Here is a 14,161-nt window from a genome sequence, read left to right as displayed (position 1 = left end):
TTAATCTGTCTGCTAGTTCTAGACAGGATGAGCTGTCTGTGGCTGTAGCTTTCCAGACAGAAGCTTGTTTGGATTCTCCTTAGAAACATCCTCCCATGGCCACACTTTCTAGTGTGGCTCACTCATTACATCGTTCAAAACAAAGTGTTTTTCTAATAGCTAATCTGCATCTCCTTACAGAAATTCATGTTGCCTATTTCCTAAGCTCAGTCAATACAAGGAATGGATTATTATTCCTTTTTCTTAAAAAAGTATTTTAACAATTTGAGGGGTATTAATAGTTTGATGGTATTGCTCTGTCTAGTTTCTACACTAAGTTATCTTTTCTTTTCATTCTCCTCATAGGTTTTATCTTCTAGAACTCTAACTGCATGAATTGCAATTCTCTGAATTCTCTCTAGAGACTTCCATATCTATTAAAGTTCACCTGAGCTCTTACTAGCACTACACAGAGATCCAGGTTTGCTTCAGAATAATCATATATTCCTGTTCACACGTTTCACTTTGATATTTCCCATTGGTAATGGTGAAACACCACTGAGAGAACAGTTAGTTGTCCATTGCAAACTTCAGATGCTTTCTTTTCCTGCTAAATTACTCTTCATCTTTGCAAAGCTATTTGTAATTGTCCCAGTGTAGACTACTTAATTTATTTGAAGACATTTACCACCTATTTTTTTCCCAGATTGTTTTCCAAGTTTCAATGTCTTCTTTAACTACAGTAAATGCCACCTTCTGAGGGAAGGTCATATGATTCTTTAGGAATAGACACATCCAATTACATTATAGCAGTGTGCTTCACTCAGAGAAGAATTCAGTTTTTGGAAGCATTCTGACTGGCAGAGAGACTGTGCAAAAGATTTTCCTATTTTACAGATGGGAATTTAGAGACATATGCACATTACCCAAGTTTTTTTCCTATATGAAGCTTGCTTATTTCAAAAATCAAACCTAAACCAGAGATACTGCTATGTCTTGTCTATGATGTCAGACAGCGTACAGTAAAATATGTGTATACACACAGACATAGATGTGTGTATATAAAAAACCCCATCTGAATGATTTAAATCTATGTTTCTCCTTGTTTCTACACTCTTCTAAACTTGAATCAGTCCAGCTTCATAATATCTGGTCTTTTGTGACAATCATATCTCATTTTAAGTTCTTCAAATGTTCATTTGGCAAAGGGAAGTGCCTTGTTTAAACAGAGATGGCTTGTTAATAGGAGAACTATATAATATAACCAGACTTTAAATGATCCCCCTGGAATGTGTGAGTCTGGAGTGCCTCCCCTTAATTACTGTAGTAGGAAATGAACACAAATTCCCTGGTTAATCACATGCAAGTCCAAATTAAAGTGCACAGTTTGATGGGCTCACTCTCTAAGTTCTCCCTCTTGCCATCCATCAGGGAGATTGGTCCTTGAACTACATTTGCAATCCAGTCCTTTTAACAAATACTGTATTTTCCCCCTTACCTTTTAAATAAGATAAACATGCCAGCAATTAATCAATTTTCAAATTAATTATGATTAAACTTTCATAATAGTGATTACAGTTAATTGTTGATTCATCTCCCAGTCCTCCTTCTGATGATTTACCTTTACCCAGTTTCATCTGGAGAGACTTAGATCAAAATTTCCAGTTAGAAAACTTCTGTCACGATCATCGAAAGCCCCTGAATTTGATATACAGATGATTTTTGCTGCCACTGATTTAAAGCCAAGATTTGAGAAAATGATCAGAGCTTTGGGAACTGACAGCATGTAAAGCATGGGGTCTGCTTTGCTTTTCTTTTCAATATAAAGATAAAGCTTCCTATAGTTTTATCAGTTGTAGTACCAGATTTCTAACTTGCAAATGTTGCTGCTCACTGATACCATTGAATAATATTTAAATGAAATTTTTGGCATTTTCAATATTGAGCGTTTATGCCTTCACTCACTCCCACAAAGCCCTTTGATTGTATCTTTAAGTATGTGCAGGCATTCTGGCTTCCCTTAATGAGCTAGGACTCCTGTCCTCCACAGGTGGTTGACAGAGCAAAAAAACAGATACAAAGATTATCAATCTGGCTGGTTGATTTAAGTAATAATTAAAATAATTAAATTAATCAGTTCATAAAGCAATTATTTGCAATTCTAGGCCCAGCTAGTAATGCATCATATTCCAGTTTTATACCAAGGAAACCTGAGAGTTTAGAAAGTCATCCTTAATGAGAGGGGTAGGGTTTTCTACCAGTTCATGTTCTTGCAAACAGAACTTGCATAGAAGAAACTTACCATATATGAATTTCCTTTGGGTTATTTTCCTTATAATGGCTTGCTCTGGAAAATTAGGGACTTCAAAATATAGATCCTTGTAACCTTTAAAAGTTTGATTTTTGTTATTCTCCATTTTGTACAGGAAAGAAACACAAAAAATAACCTGTAAACTTTGAGTGTGATTTTTCTCAGTTTAATAACATTAAAGTACTAAGTAAGCAAACTTGGAAAATGTAGATCTTGAAATTCAGGAAAAATTCAATTCTATAAATAAATTTGTATCCCTCTTATTTAGGATTCACTTGGGACATTGCAGCAAAGTAAATATAGACATGAAAAATAATGTATCTTGGACTTTGATATGGATTATAACCAAACAAACCTTTATATGCATGTATATGAGTCAGAAAATTTTCCAGTTGAGGAATATATTCTGTAATGATTTCTGAATTATTTCCTCTATAATGATTTGTGAATTATTTCCAGGTGTGCTTAGAAATGTCTTAGAAATGCCAGTACCGGTATTACTTTAATCTCTGCTTTTCTTGCATGCCATATCTCAGGTTTCTGATTTGTTGTTTCTGCTGCAACATTCCATGACTTTGCAATACTTGAAATTTTGGAAGAGTGCAGGAAGTGTTTACTTGATTTAAATGCCTGCATTTTCTGTAGCATAAGGAGGGCCTTCTGCAATTAGATGTTCTGAATGACCTTGTGATCATAACCAAAATTAAACAACTAATATTAGATCAGTATTCCAGTAATAATAAGCATGACTGGTGGCTCAAGAGTACAGGAAAAATTTTTTTTTTTTTTTTAAGTCCTGCCTTATTAGTTCTGTAATTGCCTTAAAATCTAGATTTCAGATCTAAAAATAATTAAATCTTCTAATAGTTTTGAAATTCATTTATACGTTTCTGCTGTTTTAACAGAACGACACCCGATAGCAAATGCAATTGATGGCAAGAACACTTGGTGGCAAAGCCCTAGTATCCAGAATGGAATTGAGTATCATTATGTGACCATTACATTGGACCTCCAACAGGTAGATTTCTATTTGTTTGTTTCTAGGCTTGCTTTCTTGCATGATAGATCACCTGGATTGTCTTAATTTTTGCTCTGTATTGCTTTCCTATATGAAGACATGACCAATTTCTCCTATAATTTTCGTTTGTTTATATAGGTATGAGTGACCTATTCATTGTAACATAATGTGCTAAATAAAAAAAAAAAAAGTTATTTCATATATATTTTTAGGAAGTCATACAGTTATTCAGTTTCTGTGAAACTGAAGTATTTGGAAGGTAGGGATTTTTATACCTGGAAGAGCCTTTGAATCCTGGAAGTGTTATTAGCATTCTGGCTTTGGAGCCTACATTGCTAATGGCAGAAACAATCCTACATCTGCTTTTTTTGGCCTTATATATGCAAAAGTATTCAATGTGCATTTCTTTTCAAACAGGAGAGCTAAAACTTTTACAGAAGTTTGAGAGTAGGATGCTGTGCATTAAAGAGGCTTGTAGGGTTTTTTAACGTCTTTTAAGTTTTCAGAGTTATTTGCTGCTTTGCTTTTACAGCAAGGAATTGTGCCTCTTGTTGGTTGTGACCCGTTAATATGCAAGTAGCTCTTGGGCATTAAAAGTATATTCCCATCCTTGTTTTCTATCACCCTAGAAATTTTAGTTGTGTGGTTGTTTAGGTCAGGTCTTTTAAACTAGGGCTTTACAACTCCTGTTTTTTCTCCTGCTATTTCATTATCTAGATTATCATCAGAAATTAGCAAATTTATGAATTTCTGTAAGTTTTAAGTTTTCTTATGTATTAAAAGCTAGCAACTAAAGGGTCAATGAGGATACTGGAGAAAATGTTTGGGTTGTTCTAATGTATTTAAAAGGCTTCTCCATGTGCCAGCTGACAGCGGTCTGAGAATGCTGCACTGTGTGTGGCGTGGGTTTGGGGTTTTTTGTTACTATTTCTTAAACATGAGACAAGGATCAAGTCTGACCCCGTTTCTTTCCCATGTCCTATTACTGTCTGTTCAAAGGAAACTTGGCAGTCCTTCTGCAGCTCTAAAGCTGATACCTTCTCTTAAGCCCATTCATTTGGTATTGGCTGGAATAGAAGCAGTGCTGAGTTTTCTGTGGATGTCAGAGAGGTGGGATAAGACCCTGTGTCACTAATGCTATCTGGCACACCCTTTATGAGCTGAGTAACCCATCTAGTTAGGAATGCATGAGATTTTACTCACCACCGTACAGGAACAGAGCAAGTATTGTTCCCCAAAATGTATTGAAAGCTCTACTGCAATTTACATGGCTTTTGGAATGCTCAGTAAGGAATAAGCATTGTTTGTGTCTTGAGAAGTATTAGAAGTTTTTGTTTGCTTATCCAGGAATTTCATAGTCAGAGCATTATAGACTATTAAAGTAATAGGTAGTATATGAAATTTCTCTTTTAGCTTTTGTTTTGTGTAGGAGTCACTATGAATGGTGAAGGTCACTAGATATCTCTGGGATCTCACTTAAAAGAAATTCCATTCTTTACCTTTGGCTTTTAGGAGATTCAGTAATTGCTATGTTTGTGTTGATGAATTCTTGCTTTAAGTATAAAAATGTTTAACTTCCTTTTGTGCAATAGAAATAACAAATGACAAATCCACAAGTAATGGACTGAAAATTGCAGGAATGCATTAGTTTGTAATTATGATAGTACATGGAATGCTTTTAGCAATCCCAATTTCATGAAAAGATGAGAAAAATAATTACAATTTCCTCATTTATATACTGCTTGGCTCTTTGGAACAGCAACTTTGTTTTTTTTTTTTTTAACTTTATTGTGCAGGGAAGCCATATAAAAATAATGTATACTGTTTAGCAATAGCTAATAAACTAGAGGAAGTAACATTTACTTAATATTAGAATAAGCCCAAATATTATCAGTCCTGTTGGGAAAAATGTAGTATTTTTTCTTGTTTTCTCTCAACAGTTGAGTTTTGCCTTAATATTTACAAAGAGCTTTTGTCTATAATGGAAGCTAGGTTTCTAATTCATTGAAGTATGCTTGAAATTTTAATCCGAATATTTTTAAAATATTAGTTGAAAACTGGAACTGTTTGGTACTGAGCATCTTTGATAATTTGCTCTTAACTCTTCACTTTTTCCCACTTTTTGGCCATTGCGAAAAGTCTCATCTATATCACAAAAAAATTATGGAACTCCATTCTTACCTGTAAATGTGAGATGATTTTTTACAGTGCTTTTCATCCAGCAAGTGCATAGAAAGTAAAAAATGCAGATTTATTTTGGAGTTTCCCACATGAATTTAAATGGGGGTTAGAGTGATAGGTCGAGCTACCTTGGTAGATCCAGGTTTGGAAGGGGGTGGTTCACAGATGGGCTGGGTACCAAGAGAAACTGTCTGCTGCTCTGCAGCTCTTAGTCTTGCTGGCTGGAGTCTGTCTGTTCTGCCTTGAGAGTGTTGGGTGGTTCAAGTGCAACAGAGGTACTTCAGGTCCCACGAGTGCCACGTTTCGCGGGACTGAAAATAGACCTTCTCTTCAAGGATTTCAGAGCAGGGAGCTGGCAAAACAGAAATGCTTATATATCCAGGGAGAACATATTCCCTGTAGTCGTGGTATTCCTGAATCCTCAATTGGTCTTAATTTCACAGTGATGTGGAAGATTAGTAGAGTATCTTTAAAGAAAATTGGCAAATTCACAGGAAAACCAGTTGCCTTTTTGAGGTGAAGTGGTCAGCCCATCTGTTTCTGATTTCTACACACATCAGGACACTTGTATTAACAAATTCCCAACTACTGTAGGGAACGAGACATTGGCAATATCCTTGATGCTGCTCAGATACTTGTGCCAGGAGCATATTTATGTGGATTTAGACTTTTTTGCTGTGCACTTCATATTTTTTTAAATTATGCTGGAATATTTTATGTGAATTGTAGATGTGTGGAACGCAGGTGGACCCAGAGTTAATATTCTGGCAAAAAATTCTGGATTTAATAACTATGTCTTAATTGCTTGAGACTGTGGAGGATCAGTTCAGTGTCCAGGTATGCTTTCCAGGCATATATATCTGAAGAAAAAGAAAGTAATGGACACTCTACAGAGCCTTGTAAACTGCAAGAGCAAGAATAACTGATTAAGCTATGTAACTGTTTCTCTCTAAAACATTCACATCATCAGTTTTAAGTTCCCTAAGCTCTGATAGCATCCAGCTCTTTCACCTAATCTTTTCATCCTGTCCCCTACCCTTCTTCTGTAGGAAGGGAGGAGGGAGTCTAAGAAATCATGTTTTGACTCTATGTAGAAATCACTGCAGTCACCATCCCTTCCAAAGGCATTATTACAGGAATGTCATACAGCAAACTGGTGGCAGATACCCATGAATTAACTAAATTTGCATCCCTGCCTAATTTCCTATTTTTTTTTTTTTTTTATTTCTTAAAGAAGAAATAACCAGGCCTTTAAGTCTTGGCCATTTCAAAGTTGTTGCATGGTTTTTGGGTTCTGGAACAGTCTCCCTGTTATCTGGTTTCAAATTACTAGTGGAATCTGTTCTTTGGATGTTTATATAGTTGAACCCCACAATAAGGTCCAGTTCAACTAATCTTTTAGGGATTGACTGAAGGTAATCTTACAGCCATAGTGAAATAAGAGGTAAATCATATCGTATTTGACAACATTGCTTCTTTTAATGGAAAACTGTAGTTTTTAGTTTTAACTTATGACAATTGACTGGACAGCGGCTAAGGAATCAAAATATATTGAGCAACAAAGGCATATTAAAATAGGCTTTACACATTAGCTACATAGTCATATAACAATATGCATATCAGTGGGTGATATTTGGTTTAATGCTATATTTTCTCTTCTCTGGAATATCAAATACATTTTACATTGGGGAAAAAAAATTACAGCTAGCTTTCTGTTGAGTACCTTCTGATATCAAATATCAGAACAGCTAAAGGAATGAAGAGAAGGTTAACTATACTGTTTAGTCTTGGGATATAAGAACCAGTCTAGCAAGATGAAATGCCGTTTGGTATTTATGTGTTAAATTTCTATATATGTGCAAACATTTTGTGTAGGTATTCAATTAATATTTTCCTTCTCTCTTTTGCCAATAACTGTGGGCTTAAAATGCTTTCAAAACTTCTTTTGTAAAGGTAAGTCTTAAAGCATCTCTTTGTCCCCAAACCAGAAAGTAGTTTAACAGAAATGAAGTTTAGTCCAAACTTGGACTTTTCTGCAACAGATGAAGACAGTCAGTTTTGTTTGTCTTCAAAGATGTTTGTCTAAAGAGAAAAAAGTGGAAAAACTGAAAGTCTGTTGAGACTATCACGCTGCAATTCCCTGATTGCCGCTCTTCCGCTCCCTGCTGAAAGGGAGATGTTTCTGTACTTCTTGTTCTGGCACTAGTATTTGTGTTGCCATGCAGGAAACCAGATGTACCTAGGTACTGTAAACTATGTCTTGTTTTGTTTTTTGGGATATGGTTTCTGCCGGATCAGTTTTCTGATTTGGCTTGCCTGTGTGAGGTTTTATTGCCAGCTTGGGGGAGGGGGCAGCCAACACTCCATGTTGCCTTCAACATTGTAAAAACTCAAAGTGTACTGATCAGTGAACTACAGTCCAAGCCTGCAACACAGAGCTGTCATCCTCAATATTTGTTTGTACTACTTCTTGCTCATGAATTGTTCCGTTATGAAGTTATGCAGATATTGGAGAGTTCAGAAAACAAGTTATTTCAAAACTAAGCCAGTTTTCTGGCTCAGTTACACCTAAACAGTAAAGGAACTGTTTGAGAGAGATGCAACTAAAACCATGAAAATGACAGTTGAATCAATTAAAAAAAAAGAAAAAGGAATTAGGTGTTCTGTTTTAATGAAGTCCACAGCCAACTTTTTTTGACAGGTATATTAGTTGCAATACTCATTATTTTCTTATTTCTTTTTTTCATTACCTTCACAGGCTTGAATCTTAACATTTTAGTGATTCCCTTAAGTTCTTTAGTTTTACAATTTGCTGGTAATGAACTAAATAGATACCTAGAGGGTGAAAAAAGGAGTAATTTACCTTTCTGACATTCTTTTAAATTACTATCACTTTTTAATTATTTTACATTATTATTATGTAACTTTAAAATCTTTCAAAAGTAAAACTGTTGGACTTGAAGTTTGCTTATAAAGAAAGCATTTGAAAAACTCAAAAAGAAAAACAAATAAAAATGCATATAAATATACCAGTAAGGATTTATAGCAAACATACTTAGAAAAAACTATTTATTATCATGAAAACAAACAGAACGGTAGTAAATATTTTAACATTACAGTAAACATTTTTAAGAACTACCTGTTTTATATGCTATTAGCAAATTTACTTTAGATTATCTATCTTTCCACCTTGATTTTCATTTGCGGGAAGGAGAGAATATTCACACACTAGTAAGTAACAGATTTTACCCAGGGCTCCCTTCTTGTCTCAGAATAAAGTTTTCTCCACTGATGTCACTCAGAAAAAATTAAATTATCTTTTTCCCCAGTTTAGGGCTGAGACTGCACCTCTATGCCAGCCATAATTCCTGAAGAGGCTGCTGCATGAAGCTTCTAGGTGTTCTAACAAACAAATGTTTGAAGATGAAGATGCTCAAGCTGACTTTCCCCCAGCATTAAAAAAGAGAAAGTTTTTCATGAGTCATTCAATAGTACATGGAGGGAGTTGTCTCAAATGCATTCTGAAATGCTAAGAACCCATTATTGAAATGTAAGATGAATTGTAATACCTACCAAACAAATTGCTGTAAGCTGGGTTGAAGAGTTGTATTAAAAATAAATATCCACAGGATTATTTTTGCCCAGTTTTTTATGCTCACCACTAAATCAGACCATACAATTATTGCTTTTTGCTTAGTCAGAAAGATTTCTAAGTGAGGAAATCCTTTCAGCTTCCATTCGTAATACACAATAACAAAGATTTTGAAGAGTGTTGAGAATTTACACATTTTCTTTTTGAGGTTACTTGCCTGGTATTTTCCCTGGATGACTGTAATACGTATACATTCCACTTTGCTAATTTTGGTTTTAAGGAAGAGAGCTATTCTCCTTTGAATCCAGTGACACATACATTCTGACATGAATATGAGGTTGTGTTCTGATTTTGTGCTGTTAGCTGTCTTGGTTCTAAAGAAAATTGTGGAGCCTGGGAGAATGGTGATGTGATAAGTAAGGGGTTCATAGGATTCTCAGTCTTGAGCAGATTTTGTTATTGATATTGAAGAAATATGTTGTCTTTAAATAGTTTATTATGAATAAGAAGCTTACTTGAAAAAATAAGTTTTGCAGCTGGTGATGGTTGTGAAATAGTGCTTCTGTTGTGATAGGCACATTAAAATGTACAGATTTGGTATGAGTAAGTGAGAGCTCGTGAGAGGACACTGCATGGAAACATTGCTGAAGGAAATAAGAACGCTTCACTCTGAGTAATCTCAATGCTAATAGATCCAGGCTGAGCATCAGTTCTTGGATTAAGGAAATTTTTAAAAAAGGATTTTTAATTTTTGTGCATTTTAAGTACCAAAATAGAGGTACAACCATTTCTGTCCTCCTCTCTTGTCCAGGTTTTAAGAAGAGTTTGGATATTGGCATTTTCATCAATTTTCCTTTTCTCAAAATAGTCTTTCTTCATGGAAAGAAGTGATAAAATTTAGAAAATAAATTGCTTTCTGCTATTTTTTGAAAGTATTTTGAAAAGAGATTATTAACTTCAGCCCTCTATTCTGGTATACACCAGCCAATGATGAGCAGCAAAAATAGTCAAGAGAAAGCAACTATTCTTTTTGAGGCCTTCACAAACAGCTGAACAGTTGGTAATGGAGAAAACCAACTGAGAAAATTACAAAGAAAAAAGTTGACATTGACAGAAACTTTATAGGTTCTGACTCCGTCCATTTGGCTTAATGTGTCTCAGATATTCAACAGCTGGACAACTTGAGTACTTTACAGTTTGACATTGTATAAAGTGCATTCTTTCAATAGACTTTGCTTTCTTTTTTTTTTTTTTTTTTAAATGACATAACATGAACAAAAGTTGAGAAGTATTAGAACAATGTGTTTTTTGTCACAGAGAAGAAAGTGTTCTTAAAAGAACTGGTGTCTCTTCAGCAGTTAATCATGGAAGGGAGAAGGCTGAGCTTATTCTAAGTTCAGGTATTTTTATATTTTTTTTAAAATGCATGTTCTGCAGGCATTAACTGAATGGGATTGAGCAGTGTACAAGAGTGAATTTTTTGCCTAACTAGAAAAGATTAATTTGTAACTCGTTTGGAGACACCCACCCTAGAGTTTTTCAAGATTAGCTATGATAAAATCTTCCTCAGTTTTACCCATAGAGTGCTGTGGACATCTTAATTTGCATGACATTTGTAGCTGCAACTTTTTGTAGTTGCAATTTTTCTGGACCAATGATGCTCTGCTAAAATTGCTTTCAACACTGGAAAAAAAAAGTATGTTGGAATCAAGCATGTGTTTCTTTCAGCCCGAATTCTCCATCTGGTAGCAGAATTTCAGTTGAAAGCAGCTGAGAGGAACAGAAGCAACATTGTCATTAAAGGCAAACTGCGGCATGGTGGGAGATGTTCAGCTCTCTAAGCTGATATTAGTGGAATTCTGCTAAGCATATTTTTTTTTTCCACCCATGCCAACAATTACAGAAATTCTAACTGTGAGCAGAATATTTGAAATCATGGCCACTGTCTCTAAGAACAGTGATAGAAAAAATACGTGCTAGATGGCCATTTGAGGAATCTGGAAAGCCATTCCATTTCTAAAGAAGGCTTTTTCTCTGTCTGAGTTGGATGTGAGACTAATATGAGAAGAGCAGTTCTTCTTAAATAGCCAATTGTATAAAAATTCTTGCATCAAAACTGTCTACTCTCTTTCATACATAGTAGACCCAAACAATAATCCATAACAGTATCCATGAATTGAAGTATTACTGACCTCATAAATTGGCCTCTGAGAACACAAGGAACTGTTTCTCAAAACTCACACAATCTCTGCTTCAATTCATGAGTAGTTGAATTTGGTCTGTTTCATGTTTTAAACCTTTAGGAGAGGCCAATCCAAAATGAGAAACAGTGAAAATGTGGTATTTAAGATGCATGATGTGCTACATATATAACAAATATTTTAATATGTGAGTATGAAGGTAGAAGTTAATGATTGAGGAGCACTTTTGCATTGAGAATCTGTAGATGTCCGTGATTTCTGATTCTTGGTCTCCTGTGGTATTAGAGATTCAGGCTCCTATGTCCGTTTTCAAATTCAAACTGTAGCAAGGCAGAGCCAATACTCCTGAGAGACTGAAACACACACATGGCTGCACAGAGCAACATAAATAGACCACAGTGCCCTGTCATCACCCACATGAACACAAACACAGCACAGCCTGCTTCACCCTCTTCTTCCTTTCCAGCTGATGAGGATTAATGTCTTCTAGGTGCGTATACATCCATGGATGCAACCAAGGCATGCAATGCTTCAGTAGCTAGCCTTAGATAATCTTTTGAAGGTCCTGGAGATCTTGGAGCCCCATTCCAGTTGCTGCTATTTAGATCTCTTCTGCTTGCTGAGCTTGAAGTGAACTCTTATTCACACATAGCCACTAAAAAGAGAGAGCACACCTAAAGAAGATGTTTAGAAACAGGATTTAGTGAGAAAATAGGATAGACTTCAGTGATTGAGGTCAGGATTAACATGCTGATCAGACAGCTAGTTGTAGTCAACTGGCTCCTTTCATCTCCTTTTCCCTCTATCTTACACTTATTCTTTCTTGATCCATCTTGATCCGTCCCTTTCTCTACCTCTATTCCTTCCCCTAAATGGTTCCATTGTAAGTCTCATCCATTTATACAATCCCCTTAACACATTCCATAATGAATTCTGCATAGACTTTCCCCTGCTTTTCTTAATGAGGGGGACCCCCCTGTAGCCAATAACCCCCTTTAACCTCAGGGTGTTCTGAGGTAGCCTAGACTCCTCTGGATGGATTTCACACTGGGACAAGGGGTGTCTGCAGTGCTTTTTCTTCCCCTATCAGCACTTTTAAATAACTGCTTAAATAAATCTGTGTCATGGTAAAGGTCATATGGTGTGACAGTATTTATACCAGCCTGTATGAAACTAGTCCTTGCTTAAGTCCCAACACTGAACTGCAATAATAATCAGCATCTTTACATAACTACAGTAAACAAGTAGATACAGAGTTTACACCAGATTGTTGATGGAAGTCTCCATTAGAGCAAATAAATTTTTCTGTTGTGAAAATGAAATGGAAATACTTCTGTAGAATTATGTGGTGCTATTTTTTTCTCTGCTGATATTCTGATTTACATGAATGCTTTCTAACTGAAGAATTTTTTTTTTTTAATAGAAGCATAAGTGGGAGTCGGACACAATGGGATTTCCTGCTTCAGTAGTTAACCCTATGTAGATTAATGATTCACTTCAGCTCTATCTGAATAATATTAGTGTAGCAAATTATCCTTTATAGTAGGATGCACTTTTCTGTGTCTTATGAGGCATTCACAAGAAGGTACAGTGCTATAACTTACAGAAGTGTTCCTACAATATGTGCTTCATAGTTCTCACTGCTGAGACAATTACCAGTGAAAATGAGACCCAGGACTCATTTTGTTTCACATCTTGAGGATTATGTTGCCTATAATTTGGGAAAGGTTTAAAGGAGTATTTAGACTATTTCGATCCCACTCCCATAATTATACTGCTATGGTCACATGAGCAGGAACAAGTAGAAAAAAGCACCACCTGTGCTTTGGCAGCTGTGTTAATGATAGTTTGCATGCTACCAGGCAGCTTGGTATTGCTCCATTTTCCCATTTTTATAGGCAAGCTAGGGGCCCTAGGTTGCATTCTATTGGACTTGTACAAATCCAGATGTGCTTTAAGGTGGTGCAGTTGCTCTGTCATTTGACATGTGTTGTTTTATTGATGCCATCTGAAGAAATAAACCAAGCTGCTCCATTGATTACCCTGGGGGAGTAGAAGCTTGGTGTTACGATGTACTAGGAAGGTTGGCTTCAGAATACTGAACCATGTCACTGTTTTTGATTGTGAAAACAAATGCAACATTAGACTATTAGATTTCTCATGCCACTAAGTACTTACTGGTTTAAAAGAAGAGTTACTCTTTTATCTGGAGGACAGTTTTCCAGCTGATTGGAAAGTCAGCATTGCTTCCATTACATTGATTTGCTTTGAGAATAATCATAGAGCTTCTATTAATTTGAGTCTGTTTGTGTCATTGCCAGCTCGCTGAGAAAGCACAGTAAAACATGGCATGTGCCATGATTGCTCTCTGCCTCACAGCACTGTGGTGAGCTGGTAGTGCCTGGTGTAGCTGACCGAGCTGGGGCAACCATCTTCTTATGTCATGCTAAAGTTCTAGCTGTCTCCCAAAGGAAAGGTATTTTTAAGAAGCATGGATTAGCAGCCTGTACTGTTTTCAGCCTAGCCTTAGAAAGATCAGGAATAATATCAACCAGGCCATGTTTTTGATGCATGATGCTTTTGATGCATCTTCCTTTGTCTGCAGTTAACATTAACAGTGTCCCACTATTTAAAAACACTGGTAGTTCCAGCTCTGTTTCTCTGTCCAGGAAGTTAGTGTAGTTGCAGATAGCTCAGTGCTGTGACAGAAGGAACTCTTAGAGGCTGGGACAGTAGTAGTCCGAATCAGGTTGAAAACTGTAACTGAATAGTAGTTAAAACCACCAGCTCTTCATGTGTATTCTTTTATTTTAAAAAGTTATTTTTCTTGTCAGATTTAGATTAAGAGAAATTACATTAATTTCACTGTGATGTGCAAT

The 14,161-nt window shown here is 35.9% G+C and overlaps 1 protein-coding gene across 1 annotated transcript in view; it reads left to right on the top strand.

The window, feature by feature from the left end:
• The window catches only part of LAMA2 (laminin subunit alpha 2), a 336,361-nt gene that overhangs the window by 81,775 nt on the left and 240,425 nt on the right, over nucleotides 1-14,161 (top strand). The window contains exon 3 of the mRNA XM_053973291.1: nucleotides 3,196-3,308. Coding sequence (XP_053829266.1) covers nucleotides 3,196-3,308 — 113 coding nt within the window. The remainder of the gene's footprint in view (nucleotides 1-3,195; nucleotides 3,309-14,161) is intronic.

The sequence above is a fragment of the Vidua macroura genome, chromosome 3 (genome assembly GCF_024509145.1).
Source record: "Vidua macroura isolate BioBank_ID:100142 chromosome 3, ASM2450914v1, whole genome shotgun sequence".
Lineage (NCBI taxonomy): Eukaryota > Metazoa > Chordata > Aves > Passeriformes > Viduidae > Vidua > Vidua macroura.
This window is presented reverse-complemented; position numbering and strand designations above follow the sequence as displayed.